The sequence below is a fragment of the Fringilla coelebs genome (genome assembly GCF_963513975.1).
Source record: "Fringilla coelebs genome assembly, chromosome: 5".
Classification (NCBI taxonomy): Eukaryota; Metazoa; Chordata; class Aves; order Passeriformes; family Fringillidae; genus Fringilla; species Fringilla coelebs.
Window position 1 is genome coordinate 41803962 of NC_140033.1, and position 18203 is coordinate 41822164.

The window sequence follows — 18203 nt, forward strand, 5'->3', positions numbered from 1 at the left end:
GCCGGGGCAGAGAGTGTCTCCTGCAGCCCGTGGTGAAGGCCATGGTGAGGCAGCTGTGGCCCTGTAGCCCATGAAGATCCACGGTGCAGCAGAGATGGCCCCGCAGCCTGTGCAGGGCCTGACGCCAGGGCAGGTAGGTGCACCCAAAGGAGGCTGTGACACCATGAGAAGCCCGGGCTGCAGTAAGTTCCTGGCAGAATCTATAGACCCAGGAGTCCATAGGAGTCTGCTCTCGCAGGAGCCGGCGCTGGAGAAAGCGCAGCTGCCTCCGGGCCGGACCGGGCTGGGCCGGGCGAGCGGAGCCCCGGCGCCGCCAGGCCTGATGTGCGAGGGAGGGAGGCGGCCCCGCCCCGCGCAGCAGCAGCGCCCCGGCGGCGGCCGCGGCGGACTCCATTTCCCGTGGCGCAGCGCGGGGGGCGGGCGCAGGCACGGCGGCGGCGGGCACGGGCGGCCGGCCGGGGCCATGAGGCGGCGGGGTGCGGTGCAGCGCAAGGTGCCGTGTCTGTTCGTCACCGAGGTGAAGGACGAGCCCTCGGCCAAGCGGGAGCGACAGGTGGCTGGGGCAGCACCGGGACGGGAGGACGGGGGGCAGGCAGGTGGGGCCGGGCCCGTGGCCGAGCACAGGGGAAACTGCTGGGCCGCGGCTTGTAACAGCACGGACCGTGTCAGAGCCCCCAGGCTGAGGCTGCAGATTTAAGGGAACCTCGCGGGACAGGCTTGTATAGGCGTCTCCCGCTGAAATGCAGAGAAGGCTCGTCTGAGTGCCGTGTCAGCTCAGCCCCACGCTTTCCTGGCAAGTGCGTACAGGTGTTCGCCCTGATGCTGTGTTTGCTTTTACTATGTGAAGGCCACTCCAGCATGGCCGCACGGGCAGCCTGTGTGAAAGCGTCCTGCCATTGCCGCCTGTGAGCCTCGTAGGAAGAAAAATGAGGCTGTGAGATGAGGACAGATTGGGGTGGCACACTCACCTGTCTAGCTGCAGACCTCCAGCTTGTGTTCCCTGATTTTAGTAGCAGCTGTTTGGTGAGGTTGAATGCAGCTGTGGGTGACCTCCCCTTGGTGATTGGCTTGTGGATGAAAGAGCTGAAATGGTTGCCAAAACAACAGTAACATAATTGTTCGACTTAGAGTTAAACCATCTCAATAATGGTAATATATGGGTACCTCCCTACACTGGTGATAGTTTGCACAGAAAAACCTAACAGGGTAATAGATCTGGAACTGGCCTGTGCTGTTTTTGTTTGGCTGGTTTTGGCTTGGGATTTTTTTTTTTTTTTTTTTTTTTTTTTTTTTTGGTTGTTGCTTTGATTTGTTTTGGTTTTTTAAAGTTCAGGCGAGAATAAGACGTGGTTATGACTGGTAGGGTGGTAGGGAAGAAAGGGGGTGGTACTGGTGGTAAAACCAATGGGAATGTTTTGTCACTACCCTGAAATTTTTAATGTAATCTTCATATATGCTGTTTGTTATGGTTACACATCTTATAATATGAAACAGTTATGTCATGTAACACAAGTTCTCGTTTTATGAATTCCACATTCTGTTTCAAGACTTTTGCAAGACAGGGACTTGCTTTATGTTTTGCTAGCAGAGCGAGTTCAGATTAAAAGACAAAGTTGACTGGGGAGAGAAGAGGGAGGTATGATAAATATAGAGAAAAAGATTTCAATCCAAACATCACTGATTGTATGTTTGCAGTGAAACTGTTAGAGAAGCTGTACAGAAGTTATAGAAATTTGTACTAGTTGGCTGTTTGTTTAAGATCCACAGATCATGTATTTGCTCTTTTGAAGTGTGAAAATGTTTAACTGACATTGCTGATACTAAGTGTTTAATATCAGGATGCTTTTGCTGCCTTGCAAAAGCACACCTACTCTGTGTATTGCACTAACATGGTGCTATTGTCTTTCCAAACTGAAAGCTGGGGAGTGCTAGTCAGGAGGAATTTCTATTGCAACGCTAATTCACGAAGGTAGATCTCAAAATGCTGCAGTGCTGGATGGCAACCCTTGTAGTTTATATGCCCTGTTTAAACTGGAAAGCAAAATAGTCTCTAAATAATAATCAAGAATTGGAAAGAGGGAGAGATTTTACAAACAGATTGTCCTAGTTCTTCTGTCTTAGAGTACTTTGCAAACTATCAAGTTTTGAGGAAATTATTAGAAATCAGCCCTATAATGTGTAATACTTAAAGAGCTGGATTTATAGAGGCCACCTGTAAAAGGAGCAAGAATCTGTATGAGAGCAAGGCAGTAACATAGCCACTTGTCTTCTTTTCAGCCATTTAAAGTTTTGGCAACTGACACTATTACTGGAAAGGCATTAGAGGCAGACGTACACAATGCAGTTCCTACTGAAAAGGTGGATGGAACCTGCTGTTATGTAACAACGTATAAAGGTAATAAGGAAGATCCATTTGCAGATTTGTCATGCTGACTAGAACACGGTTTGCTTAGTTTTCTCTTTTTTTGTATAGTTTATTTACAGCTGTTGTGAATTCAAGTGTCTTCACCACAAAGTAATAGTTACCATAGACTTAGAAGGTGTTTCTAAAGTTGTTCTATCTAGCATTTGTTCTGTAAAATATCTGAAGTACGATTTAAGTGAATATGACTATTCAGGAACTATTCCAGTTTTTTAGCTTCCTATTAGTAAGTCTTCCTTGCAAACTGGGTCATGTATAATAGATGCCTAATTTCCTTGGGGAAGATTTATAGAAGTACAGAGGTTGGGAGGAAATGAGAAGACTGTGGTTCATTAACTCACTCAGGGGCTCATGCCTTCACCTTCTGTATTATGCTAGGCAGGACTGTATATAGAATCTAAAATAGATTTGGAAATTCACATGGTATACTTTGAATTTAAATAGTGGATGGCTTTGCTTATAAAATTTCAGTAGAGGCAAATGGGAATTCCTATCGTGCCTGTAATGTAGTTGATTTTAGTACTCTGCGGGGTATGGTCAGCTCAGTAAAGTGCTGGTTTTGTCTTTGGAAACTCCTAGGACAACCCTACCTGTGGGCCAGGTTGGATCGAAAACCCTCCAAACAAGGTGAAAAAAGGTTTAAACGATTCTTGTATTCTTTGGAAGATTGCAAAGGTTAGTGAAGATTTCTTTCCTTCTTTTTGACAATGTAAGTTATCCAGTTAGAAAAACAACTAGGCTAACAAATAACCAGTTATCCTGCTCCAGTTTTTTTGACATCACCATTTACATTGAAATTTTTATCCTAATTTTTTAACTTTTAAACTTCATTAAGACTAAATGCTATCCTAATGGAAAACCACTTGAGTGTGACAGATGTTGGTGTTTGTACAAAGTAACTGGGACTAATGTCTGTAACAAACAAGGTTTAAATCAATCATATTTTGATAATTGCATTGAAAGATTACTAAAGCAAAGTTGGTTAACAGCTTACCAGAATCAAAGTGTTGCATTTATATGTCTAGAATTTGTTTGGAATATTGAAGAGGATTTCAAGCCTGTTCCGGATACCTGGATTCCAGCGAAGGACATAGAGTTCTCTAATGGCAATCCTTTGCCTGATGAAAATGGACATATGCCAGGTACCTATGATGCAGCACAGGTAAAACTGGGGAAAGGTGTGTGTGAATGTCTGAAGTGAATTAGAATTAATTCCAAAGTTAAAAATAGTAGTTTACATATTCAGAAAAAAGAAAATTGGAATGTCACTCATTCACTATCCAGAAAGGCTTTGTTCTTCTGACACATGGAAATAATTGCAGTTTGCTGTACAAACTTACAGGCCTTCAGCTGAAGGCATAATTGTCACATTTGCATTCTTCTAAGATACAACAGTTTTTACTCTTTCTGTTTCTAATTAACTGTAGGGGTTTTTTATAATGCCTGTAACAGCTTCTAGTTGCATTTAATAACTTCAGATATTTACTTTGGTAAAATGTGTTTACTCATAGGTTGGGTGCCCGTGGAGAAGAACAGTAAGCAGTATTGCTGGCACTCATCTGTTGTAAATTATGAGGCTGGAGTAGCACTGGTATTGAAGCACCATGCTGACCCAGGGCTTCTGGAAATCAGTCCCGTGCCATTATCAGAAATTTTAGAACAAACATTGGAGCTTATTGGAACTAATATCAATGCAAATCCATATGGTAAGTTTATATGGTCTGTTCTTAAGTACTTTTTTCTTAAGTGGTATTTTTGAGTGAAATCCATGCTTTTTTTTTGTGTTAATTTTTTAAAAAGTTTTCCAGTAGCAACCTTCTTAGAAAGGAGAGAAAGGGCTAGCTGAAGGAACTCTCACCCAAAAATACTTACCTTAGAAAGCTGAGTTGTCATGGGACTAGTTATGTCTATAAACCTCATTTACTATAAAAATGCATTGCTTTTGTCTTTCAAAAAATATTTTGACTGGAAAAACTGTTGTAAATATTACTGCTAAAATACTAGTAGAATGTTTTAAGTTTTTTTCTTGGAGCCTTCACTTTTTTGCATAATCTTTTGATGAATTGAAGCAGAAAACTTTATTCAGCCATTTTTTGGAGCCCCTAAAGTTAGTTTTTGGAGCCCCCACAAGCTGCAACTTTTAAATGATGAAATAGGGATTTTTTTAAGGAAATGTAATTTAGGCTAAATTTCAGTTGTGGGTTCTTCCTTTAAAGGCCTTATAATGAGAAACCAATTACAGATGAGACAAGTGAGTTCTGACTTTTGTGCTTTGCTGTTAAGATAACTTGCAAGGATGGATGGGAAAAATAGTCCTACCTGGTCCTAAGCATTTCCTCAGTATGTACAAGAATTGCAACAAAAAGTTCTAATAGCTGTGTTCTTAAATGAAGATTTATGTTAACAGGAAAAGGCAATGCAGTTGTTAACAGCCCAGTTTTAAGTATTCATGAGGAGATATGCCATATTTTCTGGAACTAAGGTGTGCATGCCATTGATTGTGATCTGAAGTGTGAAGGATTTAGCCGGTAGCTGTATGGTGACTGAGGAAGTGACACAATGGAAAACAGACAACTGTATAAATCTGTGTCATGTTTGTTTTATACAAAGGAGGATGAGGTTTTAACAAATATAAATTAAAATGTGAGGAGAGACAGCTGCATTTGGTACTCAAACATTTAATTAACTGTTCTGTTAAAGGCAGGACAATATTGTAGAATCTAACAGAAGTTTACCTTTATAGAGTGCTTTTAAGATGTCTGCAATAACAAAAGTGAGGAAACACTTTTATAGGAGGAAGGTATTTGTTTCTTTAAATGTAGGATTGGGAAGCAAGAAACACCCTGTACATCTTCTGGTCCCGCATGGAGCTTTTGAAATAAAGAATCCACCTGCCTTGAAGCAAAATGACATACTGTCTTGGTTTGAAAGCTGTACGGAGGGTAAAGTTGAAGGAATTGTGTGGCACTGCCATGATGGGTGTTTAATCAAGGTAAGTATGTGGATGAACGTGTGGAAAGCACTGTAAGAATTCCTTAAATGTGATGTACTGTATTCATTTTTCGTCTTTTTTTCCAAATTCTTTAATAGTAAATGTTCTCCAGCAAATGAGATGACAGTAAAGCCACTGAATCTCTACAATGACAACATAACATAGTGAACTTTTTCATTCCCAACATGCTTATGAAGTAATTGAGAACATTTTCTTGCCTCTCTGTATAGAAATAGTTTTTAAGCTTAAATTCCTCTATTTAAAAATTAAGCTCTCGTTATATTGACTAATAGAACAAGTACTATTAATAAGAATGTGATTTCTGATTAATTTGCAGGTTTGTATTATTTCTGAAACTGTGGATGACCTTGGTTCTGCTTTGCCTTTTGCGCTTTGTTGTTGTTCATGTTATAGAGATAACTTATTCATGGTTTTTAAGTGCCCTGATGCAGAAGATCTTGGAATCCACAGACACCCACACACTTCCCAAGCTGGGAATTTTTGCACTACTCTATCAAAATGGCTAAACTGATCTTCTTTCCTTTTCTTTTAGCTCCATCGCCATCATCTTGGTTTACCCTGGCCACTTGCAGAGACGTACCTGAATTCTCAGCCTGTTGTAATTTCTTTTAATGGAACTAAATGTGACTATGACTTTGAACCAAAGAGTTTATTTCACCATTTTTCAATGTTGGATGGACAGAAATTTGACAGACTCAAAGATATCAAGTTTGATGCTTGAAATTATTTTTTTCTTTTAAGTGAACTGTTGTATGTTCTGCATTCCTCTTACTTGTGTCTATCACAGAATTCTTCATGAATACTCTTCTAGCTTTGGAAACAGCCTAAGTACTACTTTATCATTTTAAGTTTATCTTAAATGACTAAATAACAGAGATATGACAGCCAGAGCAAAGATCTAGCTTCCAGCATGTTTATTTTATAAAAATATCCCTAACTTTTGAACACATTCCTGGAAACTGTTAGCATTAAGTGTAAGGAAGTATGTTTTCTAACACTGGCTGGTCCTAAAAGCTTTACTAATGAATGCAATCAACTGGGAAAGTTACATTGGTTGTGTTTCTACTAATTATTTTGACACTGTTGTAAGTAGATTTGAGACTTAGCTTAAAGCTTCTTAACAATAAAAAGATATATTTCAGTTGGGACCAGAATTAGTCCTAAAATCTGATAATTTTTTTGAAGTTGAAACTGTTTCTTACGGGGGAAAAATTCCTGGTATCACTTTAACTGTACATCTGCAGCATTACGCTATTATTTTAAAACCCAGTTCAACTCTATCTTACAGGCACTTGCACTATTTTGGGACAAAAAGAGTAAATAATATAAAATAGTTTTATTTTGGAGAGCCTAATAAGTAGAGAGAAACATGACTCGGCTTAGTAGTTGTAAATGGGAAAGGTGTCTCAATTAGGAAACTTACCCCTGTCACATTAAGTAAGATAAGGTATATAAATAATAAAGGTGAGACTGAATGATCATTTGAGTTGGCTTTATTTCATCTCTGCTATAAAAGTATACATCCAGCAATATAAAATAAACAAAATGAAAAATCAATTATGTACAAAAATACTAGTGGTTTGGCTGAGATACTATAGCTTCATTTTCAGTTCTCTCTTTTTGGATTTTTTAACATTTAGGTAAAAATAACCAGGAATATAAGAACGGACATCCAGCACATTCACCCTGAGTTCAGAGTTAAACATTATGGTTGCACAAGACAAGAGCAAATTACAAATTGTTACTGATCTGGGACTTAGCATACTTTGTATGCTGACAGTTTAAATGTTTATTGACTTTTAAGAGAAGCCCAAAGTTTCAATTTCACCTGACACCTCATTACCCAAATTAACTGTTCTGAATTAAAATATATTATTGCACAAGAGCTGGGAGAGGTAAAACTCACTTCTGTTTTGACTGTTCTATATAAATACTGACAATGAACTGTTAAATAGTCCAGTTCTGCCCTCTTAGGTGTGTGCAAACTAACATAACTTTAAGAGACTTGTGTAATTCCAAGAAAAACACAGACACTTTTATTTTTGGTACCAATGATGAGGATACTGAACACTACCCTAATCAACAGAAATATTGCCTGGACTATCCTGAATGCCAAACTCTTCACAAAGCTGCTTCAATCTCTCTTCCAAGATAACATTTTTTTTTACTTCTTCTTTGTAGTTATATTTTAGATCCTCAAGTTCTTCAAAAAAGGAAGGATTATAGGTTTCTAGTTCTCTTCTCAGCTCTTTTGTCTCTTCCTGTAGAAAAGAATGAAGGAGTACCACCTTTATCCAGAACTTTGTTAATACCACACAACACCTTTTTTTGCCTTTTTCTTGAGGGCAAAAAATGATATATGATAAGAGAATAACAATCTTGTCTTGAAGCAAAAAAGTCTACCCATAAACACTACCTTCATAAAAACAAAATAGGCTTTGTAAACAATGTTTAAAATTTGACTTTGTCATTAAATATTAGTTCAGCTATTAAACAGCTCTTTCTAGCTAACCATAGTTTTGCCTGGTATCTTGCCTAGGATGATCCTTGCAGCTCACCTTTAATTTCTGTTTTTCGAGCTCTGAGGCCACCAGCTGTGACTGGAGGTCATCCATTTCTTTCAATAGTTTGTCAATTTTATCCTCCATAGTTTCATTATGTTCTGCAAAAATAAAGATTTTTAATGAAATATTTGGTGAAAGCCCATGGCACAAATAATCTTGTTTCAATAATTCTGCATCTCCTGAAAGCTAAAACAGGTAAATAAAACCAGCTGAGATCACCAAACAAGTCACCTGGGGAAAAATCATACAAAATTTACAGCCTGTTGCTCAAAATAATTGATTATAGAGATTTCTACTGAAAATTCTCTTCAAAAAGCTTGTACATGTACTCAAAAATCCAACACCTTAATCTGCTTGAGTTTACACGACTTCAGTATTAATCTACTTCAAATAATTCTGTACATTTATTATCACTTTGCACACACATGTTAAGTAGTTTCAGCCCCTAAAAATGAGATCATTATTTTAAGGTATTGAAAATTATTACCAGCTGCAGGACCTTCACTTGTAGAGGTGTGTCTTTTATTCTTATAAGCCTTCATCAGATGCACTAGTTCTGCTTTTTCTTTCTCTAATTGACTATTAGTTAATCTGTAATATAAAAAAAAATTAGATTTTTTTATTATTAAAATATTTTAAAACATAAAATATTTAACTAAAAATTGCCATTTCCTGATCTTCTTATTTCATGTATATTGGCTGAGGTGTTTACTTAGTTTAGAAGTACATTACCTTAAAAGCTGAAGCTCCTTCATGATGTTTTGCTCTGTGCCTGCACCTTCAGGAAGATGTTTAAGATGCTCAATCTTAAAAGAAAAATTAAAGAAATTTTATTCTTGAAAATATCCATGGCCATGCAGTTCACATAGAGTTCTCTTGAATACAAGATTAAAAAAGAACGAAAATAATACTAAGGATGTAACCAAACATTAAGCTATCAGAAAAAAATAAATTGTTCCTGTATATTTTCTACACACAAGGCTCATTTTTGACAGCCTTTCTGAACTTAGTTCATATTTCACGAAGGGTGAAGAAATAAGTATTTAGAATTAGACTTAGAAAGTTGGACACATAGCTACACCAGCATACTGTATTCATATGCATAAGGAATTGATATGCCTAAATAATTTAAATGCTTTAAAAATATTATGCATGTGCTTATTTGCTTGTTGTCCCAGTTGATTCTGAAAGATTGTATGAAAACCCTGTGATTTGCAATGACAATCCCAAGGAGGGTTACACTGACTAGGGGTGACCTGCAGTTAAGTTAGAAGAGGTCCCTGACCAGAGAGGGAGGGAGCCTCTGAAAGAGATGCCTGGTAAAGATGCAGGAGCACAACAGTGGTTTAAATAAGTGATTATATACACATAATAAATACAGAGACAGTTCAGGAACTTGCATGAGGCTACTGGCAATGATAGGTTTTTGTTCTGTTACTACCTAACGTGGTAAGGATTTGTTTTGTTTTGTTTTTTTACACCATCAGGCTCAGGTTTTTGAAATGTAGTTAACTTTGATCTCATCCCTTCATCAGTACTTGAGACATGAAAGAAACTGTGTGTTGCTCCCAGAGTAATACCACAAAATGAAAGACTTCTATCTCTGTGTTAAATTTGCTGCTGGTATATGCTTCATGTTAATAACACTATTGTTAGAAAAGAAAAAACAGGAAAACAAAGTAATTGTTTTACAGAAATCAATTCCAAGTTCTATTTATTGAACACATCTACTTCCTTAGGTAATATATATATATATGACTTTGCAAATTGGAAGTTTTGTATTTGATACCTTACACTGAGAAGGGCCAGTACCAGGTGCCTGGGGAAGAAAATCATCTGCATATGAATAAATGAGAAGATGAAAGCTGATGTGGGGCAGTTCTAGGACTGCACCTCTGTACTTAAAAGCCAAAACATGATCTATCTTTTCAAAGGTACCTGAGTTAATTCATTAACTCTTCCACATGTACAATAGTACTTGTAAGACTACTGGAGACTGCACATAAGAGGTCAGACTGAAAACAGAAATGAGGAGCCTGTTTGGGATAGCGAACTCAATATGCTCCTGCCCCCCACCAAAAAAACCAAACAAGGGAATAGGGAAATCTCTACAGAAACCTCACTGCAGAACAAGCTGGAAAGATTGTAAGGCCTTTTGAAGCATCTATCTACAGGAGTTCATGTGATCACTGAAACTATAGTAAAAAACCCTACAGAAGAACACAGTAGAAAAATAATTGTCTTCCTCAGACTGCAAGTCAAGAATATATATTGATAATATGCGGTAAACCTCATTAATTGGCTAAAATATGTAAATTAGCAACTATGACTGAATAAGACCTAAAAAGTAAAGGACTGGAGAAAAAGCAAGTATTCTGCCACTACAGACATTACAAAGATAAATTAAGCATTTTACTTTCAGAGTTATCTAGCTAAATTTTACTCACTTGTTGTTTTAGATCTTGTAAATTTTTATCAGCACTGTGTTCACGTTCTGTTGCTTCCTGAAGCAGCCGCTTAAGGTTAGCAATGCTTTGGGTTTTTTTAGCAATATCTATTTCCATTTCCTTCAACTTAGTTTCCTGCATTCTGGCAGCATTTTTATTTAGAAAAAATAAGCAAAAGTTAATACTTATGCAGAAACAGAGATTAAAATATCTTTAGGAGAATAAATGCTGTAAAATACACCCTAAAATATGTTTGGGGCACTGGCCTTGAAATAACCACTGGCCTTATAAATACAGTTTGCTGAAAGAAGCATTATGAGAAACACATCTTTAATCCTTGAATAAATAAAAGCTTTTCTAGATATTACACTTCCGTAGTTCTCTTTTTATGCCTACACTTTATTAAAAGGGGACAGGAATCTTTTTATGCTATTGCACATAAACCCCAAACACCTGCTGCTAAAAGCGTACATACTGGTGCGGTATCTACACTAGTTGGATCTTACTTCAGTGTTATACTTTTGAAAGTATTTTTTGATTTAGTAATTTATGGAAAATATACTGAGAAAAGGGCTAATACAGATGGAGAAGATGAAGACTCCAAGGCCAAAACTATTCTGCAGTAAATTGTTTACCCTGAAGGAAGAGCAATCTGAGGAAGAGTCTATTTTGCTTTGAGCTTTACTAGGCTACAAAAAAGTTTGTGTAGAATTTGAAATGTTGCAAGGTACCTCTAGAGGACAGGTAGCCCAGTCACCCATCTGAATCCATCTGGATTTTCAGATAGCAATACAGTCTCCAACACCTTGCTACCTGCCAGAGTCTTCTGAAGGGTCACTGGGATGACACCCCTTTGTCCGCCCTAAGAAACACTTACTGTTACCATGTATATGCATTGGTAGATGTGCTGTGGATTGTATGTTAAAGTTCCCCAAGCAGCTTCTCTAGGTTAGTAAGGTCATTATGTTATTACCTTACTTTAAATTAATATTAAAGTAAATGCAAATAGAAGGCTTTATTCACGAGTTGAAATAGGGAAGAACAATTAAACATGACCATGTATTTTGTACTTGTACATAACTATGTATCTCTCAACCAAATAGAACCAAGTAGAAATGCTTTTCCAAAGAGGTGAAGAACAAAAAGAATAAATGTATGAATATTGCTGTGCCAATATGCCAGCTGTTAAGGGCCTATGATCCTCACTGCATGCTCATATCCTCTCTCTGCTGTAGCCATTAGCTACTTCTGTCCTGTCCTGCAGTTGGTTTTGCCCTACTTCCTTAGACAAATTATGGTTGTCATGTGGCCTTGCATAGAGACATTTTACCTCACTGGATAGTCAGGGGAAGGTTAAACACAACCAAATGGCTTTTTGAAGTCTCAATGAAGAAATAGCTCAGCAATATGTCAGAGTAGCACTAGACCCTCCAAAAGATCCAGTGGGAGTGCAAGACCAGGAAGGGAGTAAAATCTTGGACATCAACAGTGATCTGACCTAAGATGAAATTAGACAAATCTTTCTCCTGTCCAGCTGCTTTTATGCCCTACCAAGTTTACTGTCAGGGGTTCTGATTTTGTAGATACCTTCCATTTCTGTTATAAAAGAGTACTTTGCAACACATCAACTTACTTCACCCTGAAGTCATCAGGAGTCCAGGATTAAGTATTCCTTACCAAGAATTTGCTCTCTGCCATCCTTACACAGGACACAAGTTGTTTACTTCTCTTAATAGCATAAACATTGTATCATTTTTCTGTCCTCTTATTACAGTCTCAATTCCTACCTTGTTACAATAGACTTCCAGTTTCTGCAGTCAGCTCCATCAAATTGGCTCTCAGCCAAATTTAGCTTCTTAATGGTTTCTTCCAGCTGAACATTTAACTTCCCATTTAATATCTCCAAGTTATTCTTCTCTATTCGTAGCTTCTCTCCACTGTCAGCTTCCTATTATTCAATAAAAGCAAAGCTTTATGGAATACTTAACCTCACAGGAAGCATCTCAAGCGATGGTGAGAGAGGGTCAGTGCTGATGTAAAACTGCATCAAAGACTACTAGCACTTCCAGATTTGGCCTTGGGCTGGTCCTTGGATATCTCCTCTCCGCATACAGTGAAACAAAACTTTCATGGCAATATCAGTGTTACTTCAACCATTAAAAAAATAAAAACCATATACTTACCAAAAGCAGCGCCTAGTGGAAATAAAGGGATGCATTAAAACGATCATACCTTTTTCAGTTCTTTACGCAGTCTCTCATTTTCAGTAATGAGTTTTTCCATTCCTTTGGTTTTAGATTCAAAACGCACACTCAGCTGGCCCTCCAGATCAAGTTTCGCTTTTTCCATTTCAGACTAAAGATCAAACAGTTTGTTAAAACACATTTACATTGCTTAGTAGATTTCAGATTTCCATTTTTAAAGCAAAGCATAGCTCAGCTACTTAGCACAGTGAACATTTTAACACATAGTTAAATATATCCTTAAGGTACAAAGTACCTTAAACTGTGTAGTATATTTTGCTAAAATGAAGTTTTGTCTTTCTGTTCTATATATTTCATATCTGGCATTTTCACAACAGTTTTGTGCCAATCAGTATCAACAGGCTTGCTATTCCATTCTGCTACCAACTTGCATATAAACTGCTACCTAAATATAGTTACCGGAGATAAATCTGTACCTTTAGCCTCTCGTTTTCCTGCTCAAGACCAAGTAATTTCTCATTAGAAACCACAGCTGGAGTTTTTTTCAGTTCTTCATTTTCTCTTTGGACTCTCTCTACAACCTTTTTCATCAAGCCAATTGTTTTTTCCAGTTCTGGGACTGTCTTTCCACTTCTACCACCCTACAGAGGGGGGAAGGAAAAAAGTAGAAGTGAGCAAATAGTTTATCTTAACGTTCTGAGATACTCCAAATCTTACTTTATTGCTTACTTTCCCATTGCATTTCTAATTAATGGAAAAAATATGCTTTATTTTGATATGACTTGAACCCTAGAATTTCTAGCATACTTATCTCTCCAAAACATCTAATGATTTATTAATTCCCCAAGTCAAAAAATCAACTCCTTCATTTTCTACATTACCCTAAAGGCCTGCAGTTAAATCTCAAAATCTGCTGTACTTGTGAACTAAACTGAAACATTAGGAAATCAAAGAACTACTTCATTTATTTAGCTTTTCTTGTAGAAAAATTCCCCAATCCAACAGACCATGCAATTGCTGTTGGGGGCATTGGGGGAAAATGCTGGGCTGGAAGCTTGAGGGAAGAAAAGAGGGCCCCTTTTCAGCAACCCTTCTTCTGCTGAATTAAAGTCACAGAAGAACTGTACATTAAAGCATAAACAGATCTCCCTTTCCAAAAATATTCTTCTTGCAAAATGATAAATAAATAAATGTGGGGGAAAATATTGTAATTTCTCTATTTTTCTTCTTTCACTACATTAATTAATGAGTAAAAAAAATCTGTTAGGGAGTCTTCAAATCCATTTATTTTCTTATCCTCTTTGTAGCAATTTCCTCAGCAATCATAACTTAAAGATACTGCTGATTCTAGTTCTGGGGCCATAACGTATCTCATAAGAAAAATGGGGAGGATTTTACTCCCTGGACTTCTACATAAAGGTATATAGAGACCAAATGTCATGATTTTGAAGTATTTATTTTTCTTTAAAATAATTGGAGGGATTAGGACATTAGTGTCAGTACACAGCAGAGTTAAAGAAAAACCTGTAACATCTCGCTGCCTGTGAATGGAGAAAGATTCAGAATTTGCTTTCTCCTCAGAACCTTTGAGTGAAACAGTTGTCTAAACTGAATTTTCTTGTCCAAGAATATTGCATAAGAGAGACAGGTACACAAGCAGTCCATGCAAAGCATGAATAAAAAAAAAAAAAGAAAAAGATCTGATTTTTTCCAGGTATGCAGAAGCAGAACCCAATTCTCCTTGCACACTAAGCTCCAAAGAAGTACAAAGTCACTAAGGAGATTTTATTAGTTCAGCTTTCTCTAAAAGGTCACAAAAATAGTTTGATGAGTGAGCCACAGGAAACACACTGCTGAGCACTTTTTTCCTTGTAGCTTTGGAAATACTGTTCTATCAAGGTAGTTGACAATTGCTAAGGTAAAATTTAGCTGTGTCACCTTCCATAGTGCAACAAACAAAAACCTTCACTAACAGTAACTTACCCTTTCTACATCTGCATCAAATAATTTACATAAATACATGAATATAATTTTCATTATTATGGCTGTAACTGCTATTTATTGTACAAATATGTTTCTGAAGGTAACTAATCCAAATGACAAAATAAGGCCATGACAGTGAAAATATTTAACAGTCATTCTAATGGTCCTGTTAACTTAATGTCATTAATTCATTATTGCATTTTTTCAATAAAATAAACAAGAACAATTCATGTTTGATTTTGGCTGATTCCAACTGATTTTGCTTCAATAATACTTAGCTTTTTTTTGCATTTTTTTTTCATTTACTTATGATGAAAGTGCTGTTAGAATACTCACCCCTCTAATGCTGTTCAGCTTTCGTTCAGTTTCTGCTTTCTCTCTTTTGAGAAGTTCACACATTTCTTTTAAGTCCTCTACTTGGTCCTACAAGCAAAAAAAAAAAAGTAATAAACAACTCAGATCTCAAATTGAGGTGAAAGACTGGTGAACAAAATTGCAGTGGTTTTACTTGGAAAAATTTAAGAGAAAGCAATTTCCCATCTCAATGACATTTTCCACTATTTCTACCAGTTATTCAACCTTCTCATCTTCTCTAAAAATATGAAACATTTACAGTATGTACAGAAAAAATATCCATTTATTTTTAAGCAATTTCCTGACCAGTGTGAGGGTAAAGGGGACTAAAGTAAGAAGATGTTACCTTTAGTCTTGGCAAATCTTTAGTGGCCTGCTCTAGTTGGAATCTTAGTTCAATGTTCTCAGATGACAATCTTATATTCTCCTTTTCTTGTTCTCTTCGATACTGATCACTTGACCCTGTTCCTGAGGTCTTGAGAAAAGAGGGGGGAAAATTATTATTAAGTGGTAATGTACTAATTCAATACAACTATCATTTGTAGCTGATCAAGAGCAACCAAAAACTAGTATTTTTCACAGAAATTAAAAAAGAAAGCATTATTACCAGTCTTGACCTAATCTGCTTTGATTTAACAACTTCTCCTAAATTTCTTAAACTTACTTAACCTTTAAGGGAAGTTTACAGATCAGTATGAACCAGTAAACATTTCACCAAACTAAAATTACTTCTCAAACTATTCTGTAGAAGTAAACCTCAAAGACTAAAAGATAAAGAAGCTACTGAATGAAGTAAGCTGTGACACTGTACCTGGAAATAACACCTAATTTTAAGAGCATCCTCTGATAGTTTTTTAAGCAGCACATACATTATAAGAAATTTCAATTATGTCAAATGGATCAGAGAGCAAGCCAGGAATAGTAGTATGTATAGTAGTATGTAACTCTCATTGAATCTGTTAGTTCCCAAAATCTTAAGTCTTCATCCATGGAGGATAGTGATTTCAACTACACAAAGACAGCTTTGCATACTTAATAGTGCCAACTGAAATCAGTGACACAGTAAATTATTATGCCTGACTAGTAAAGAGTAAAACCTTTTAATAATTTAATAATCAGTGTTTTTTATTTATGTCATTTGGGAATTACCTGTATGATTCATTACTTTATCACTAACTAGAGCAATCAAGTATTTGCTTCATTAAAGTGGTTTATTTGTAGTGTAAATAATAACATATCATAAGTCTCTTAAAGAATGAAATATATCAATTAGCTCCATGTATTTTTAGGGTTATTTGTAAACTCTCTTGATCAAAATTTCAGAATTGAAAGCTTACTTGCAAGCTGACATACATGCTATCATGAAAGTATAAAGTTTGCTTTATGGACCACTTGGTTAGTACTTCAATATCCCTTCAGACCATGCATAGGAAAGCACTGCTTTATCAAGATCAAACTATTTTATTTCTACATCATTTGTACTGAAGAAATGCTAGAGGGCCACTACAGTATCAAACCTCAGGCATTTCACAAAATTCTAGGGTAGTTTCAATTCCTTCTGTACAGCTTCGGTCATCTTCCTGTTTACTCTCTGCAATGTGTTGATTCATTTCATTATTCATATTTATTTTCTCTGCTTCACAGTCATTAGCTTGATTAGGAGGTTGCCCTGAATCAGACTGATTGCAGCTCATTTTGTCAGCATCAGGCTCCTCTAGACATTCTTCTTCATCGACATTTGACTGCTTGAAGATTTCTTGCTTCCTCTCTTCTTCTTCACATCTCTCATTAACTTTTCCATTTTCAGGCTGGGTTATATTTTCTTCTTTTTCCCCAGAGTTCTCTTTACCAGCTTCAGCTATAATTTTGGTTTTCAGTCCTTCCCTAGAAATCTCTGTGTCCTTGCATTTTTCACCATCTTCAGGGTGCTCTTCAGGAGACACTTCTCCGCTTACAACTGCAGCAGCCTCCTGGACTTCATTAGGCATGATGCATGCTTGCATGTCTGCATCCCCATCTACTTCACTGCTATCAGTGACTCTATTATTAGTCTGATGTTTCATTTCAGCCCTATTTGAAAGAGATTTCTTGCCAAAGAAATTGAGATACTTTTGTTTACTGACAGTGATGGGAACAGACTTGGTCAGTTCAGTCTGGTCACATGTACTCTGAGTCAAGTTGAAGATAGAGTGAAGCATGAAAGAAAAGCAGAACACAGTAAAAGAAAACAGGAAATAAAGGAAACTAGAATGTGCTGTTAAGTCTATTCTTGAAAGATTAAGAAAACTAAATAATGCAAAATTTGTAATGTAAGCAGCCTTGTAAAAATCAAAGTGGGACACCTAATGTAACTGAAATGAAACTCAGTATTTCCCCAAACTCTGTGCATCATTAATTTTTTTAATCACTATGTAATATAAAAGTAGTCTCTCAGTTGCAGACTCATGTTTAAAAAACTATTTCCCTTATTTCTCCACATATGCTAGGATGCTGAATATTCCATCTTCTACCTGTAGGACACAGAAACTTTAAATTTTGGGGATTTGGGTTTTTTTTGTGTTTGGTTTGTTCAGTTTTTTTTTAAAACCACTACAAGTTGAGTATATCATATCCTGCTATAGGATACTGTCATTTAAATAAAACCAGCTAAATGACATAGAATACCAAATAGAAAATAAATACTTTTCCAAAGTAGCATTCTATGTACTGTGGTTACATAATCAACTTACCGAGGGTTTCGAAAACGTGTCTCTTGAACATTGTTTCTGCAATGCATGGAGCTTTTCCTGGAGGTATTGATTTTTGAAGTGTAAATCTTCTACAACAGAGTCTCGTGGGATTGCTTGCAGTGTTCTACATAAAAAAAATGAATCAAGCCAAAACAAACAAATGGCTATTAATGCAGAAAAAAATCCCTTAATGTAAAAGCACTGTGAAATTCTGGATTTCTACACTGGATTTTCCCTCTGTTTCTAGGCTAGTTATTCTGAATCAACATTGGCCATATTTCAACTAATCCCAATGAATGGAAGATACTTGCTTTGGCAAAAGGAATCCACTCTTTTCAGATGAATACAGTTTCTATTACTGAGGTACATTATACACTGTGATAGTGGACAACTGGTCAAGCACTTCCTAACTGCACTTAGCAGTTCCAGTAACTTTCACCAACTCTAAACTGTAGTTACAGTTTTTCACAATAAAAGCCATATGTTT

At 36.8% G+C, this 18203-nt stretch overlaps 2 protein-coding genes across 6 annotated transcripts in view; one reads left to right on the plus strand and one right to left on the minus strand.

Moving 5' to 3' along the window:
* The first annotated feature begins 422 nt into the window (after window positions 1–422).
* On the plus strand, window positions 423–6893 carry RLIG1 (RNA 5'-phosphate and 3'-OH ligase 1). The gene is made up of 7 exons (XM_084206650.1): window positions 423–553; window positions 2278–2395; window positions 3002–3097; window positions 3448–3564; window positions 3934–4128; window positions 5245–5414; window positions 5968–6893. The coding sequence occupies exons 1-7, from the start codon at window positions 464–466 to the stop codon at window positions 6154–6156; spliced, it is 975 nt and encodes a 324-aa protein (XP_084062776.1). The 5' UTR covers window positions 423–463; the 3' UTR covers window positions 6157–6893.
* Window positions 6894–6929: 36 nt separating this feature from the next.
* The window catches only part of CEP290 (centrosomal protein 290), a 46089-nt gene continuing 34815 nt past the window's right edge, over window positions 6930–18203 (minus strand). For 3 of the 5 annotated variants that reach the window (XM_084205894.1, XM_084205893.1, XM_084205892.1), the window contains exons 44-54: window positions 17717–17840; window positions 15334–15462; window positions 14970–15056; window positions 13127–13291; window positions 12679–12801; window positions 12234–12394; window positions 10447–10588; window positions 8732–8805; window positions 8487–8590; window positions 7994–8097; window positions 6930–7696 (exon numbers count right to left, since the gene is read on the minus strand). In XM_084205894.1, the coding sequence (XP_084062020.1) occupies window positions 7511–7696; window positions 7994–8097; window positions 8487–8590; window positions 8732–8805; window positions 10447–10588; window positions 12234–12394; window positions 12679–12801; window positions 13127–13291; window positions 14970–15056; window positions 15334–15462; window positions 17717–17840 (1399 nt within the window). In that variant the 3' untranslated portion in view covers window positions 6930–7510. Of the gene's footprint in view, window positions 7697–7993; window positions 8098–8486; window positions 8591–8731; window positions 8806–10446; window positions 10589–12233; window positions 12395–12678; window positions 12802–13126; window positions 13292–14969; window positions 15057–15333; window positions 15463–17716; window positions 17841–18203 lie in introns of those variants that run through there. The other 2 variants (XR_014616157.1, XR_014616158.1) reach the window with 2 other exon arrangements.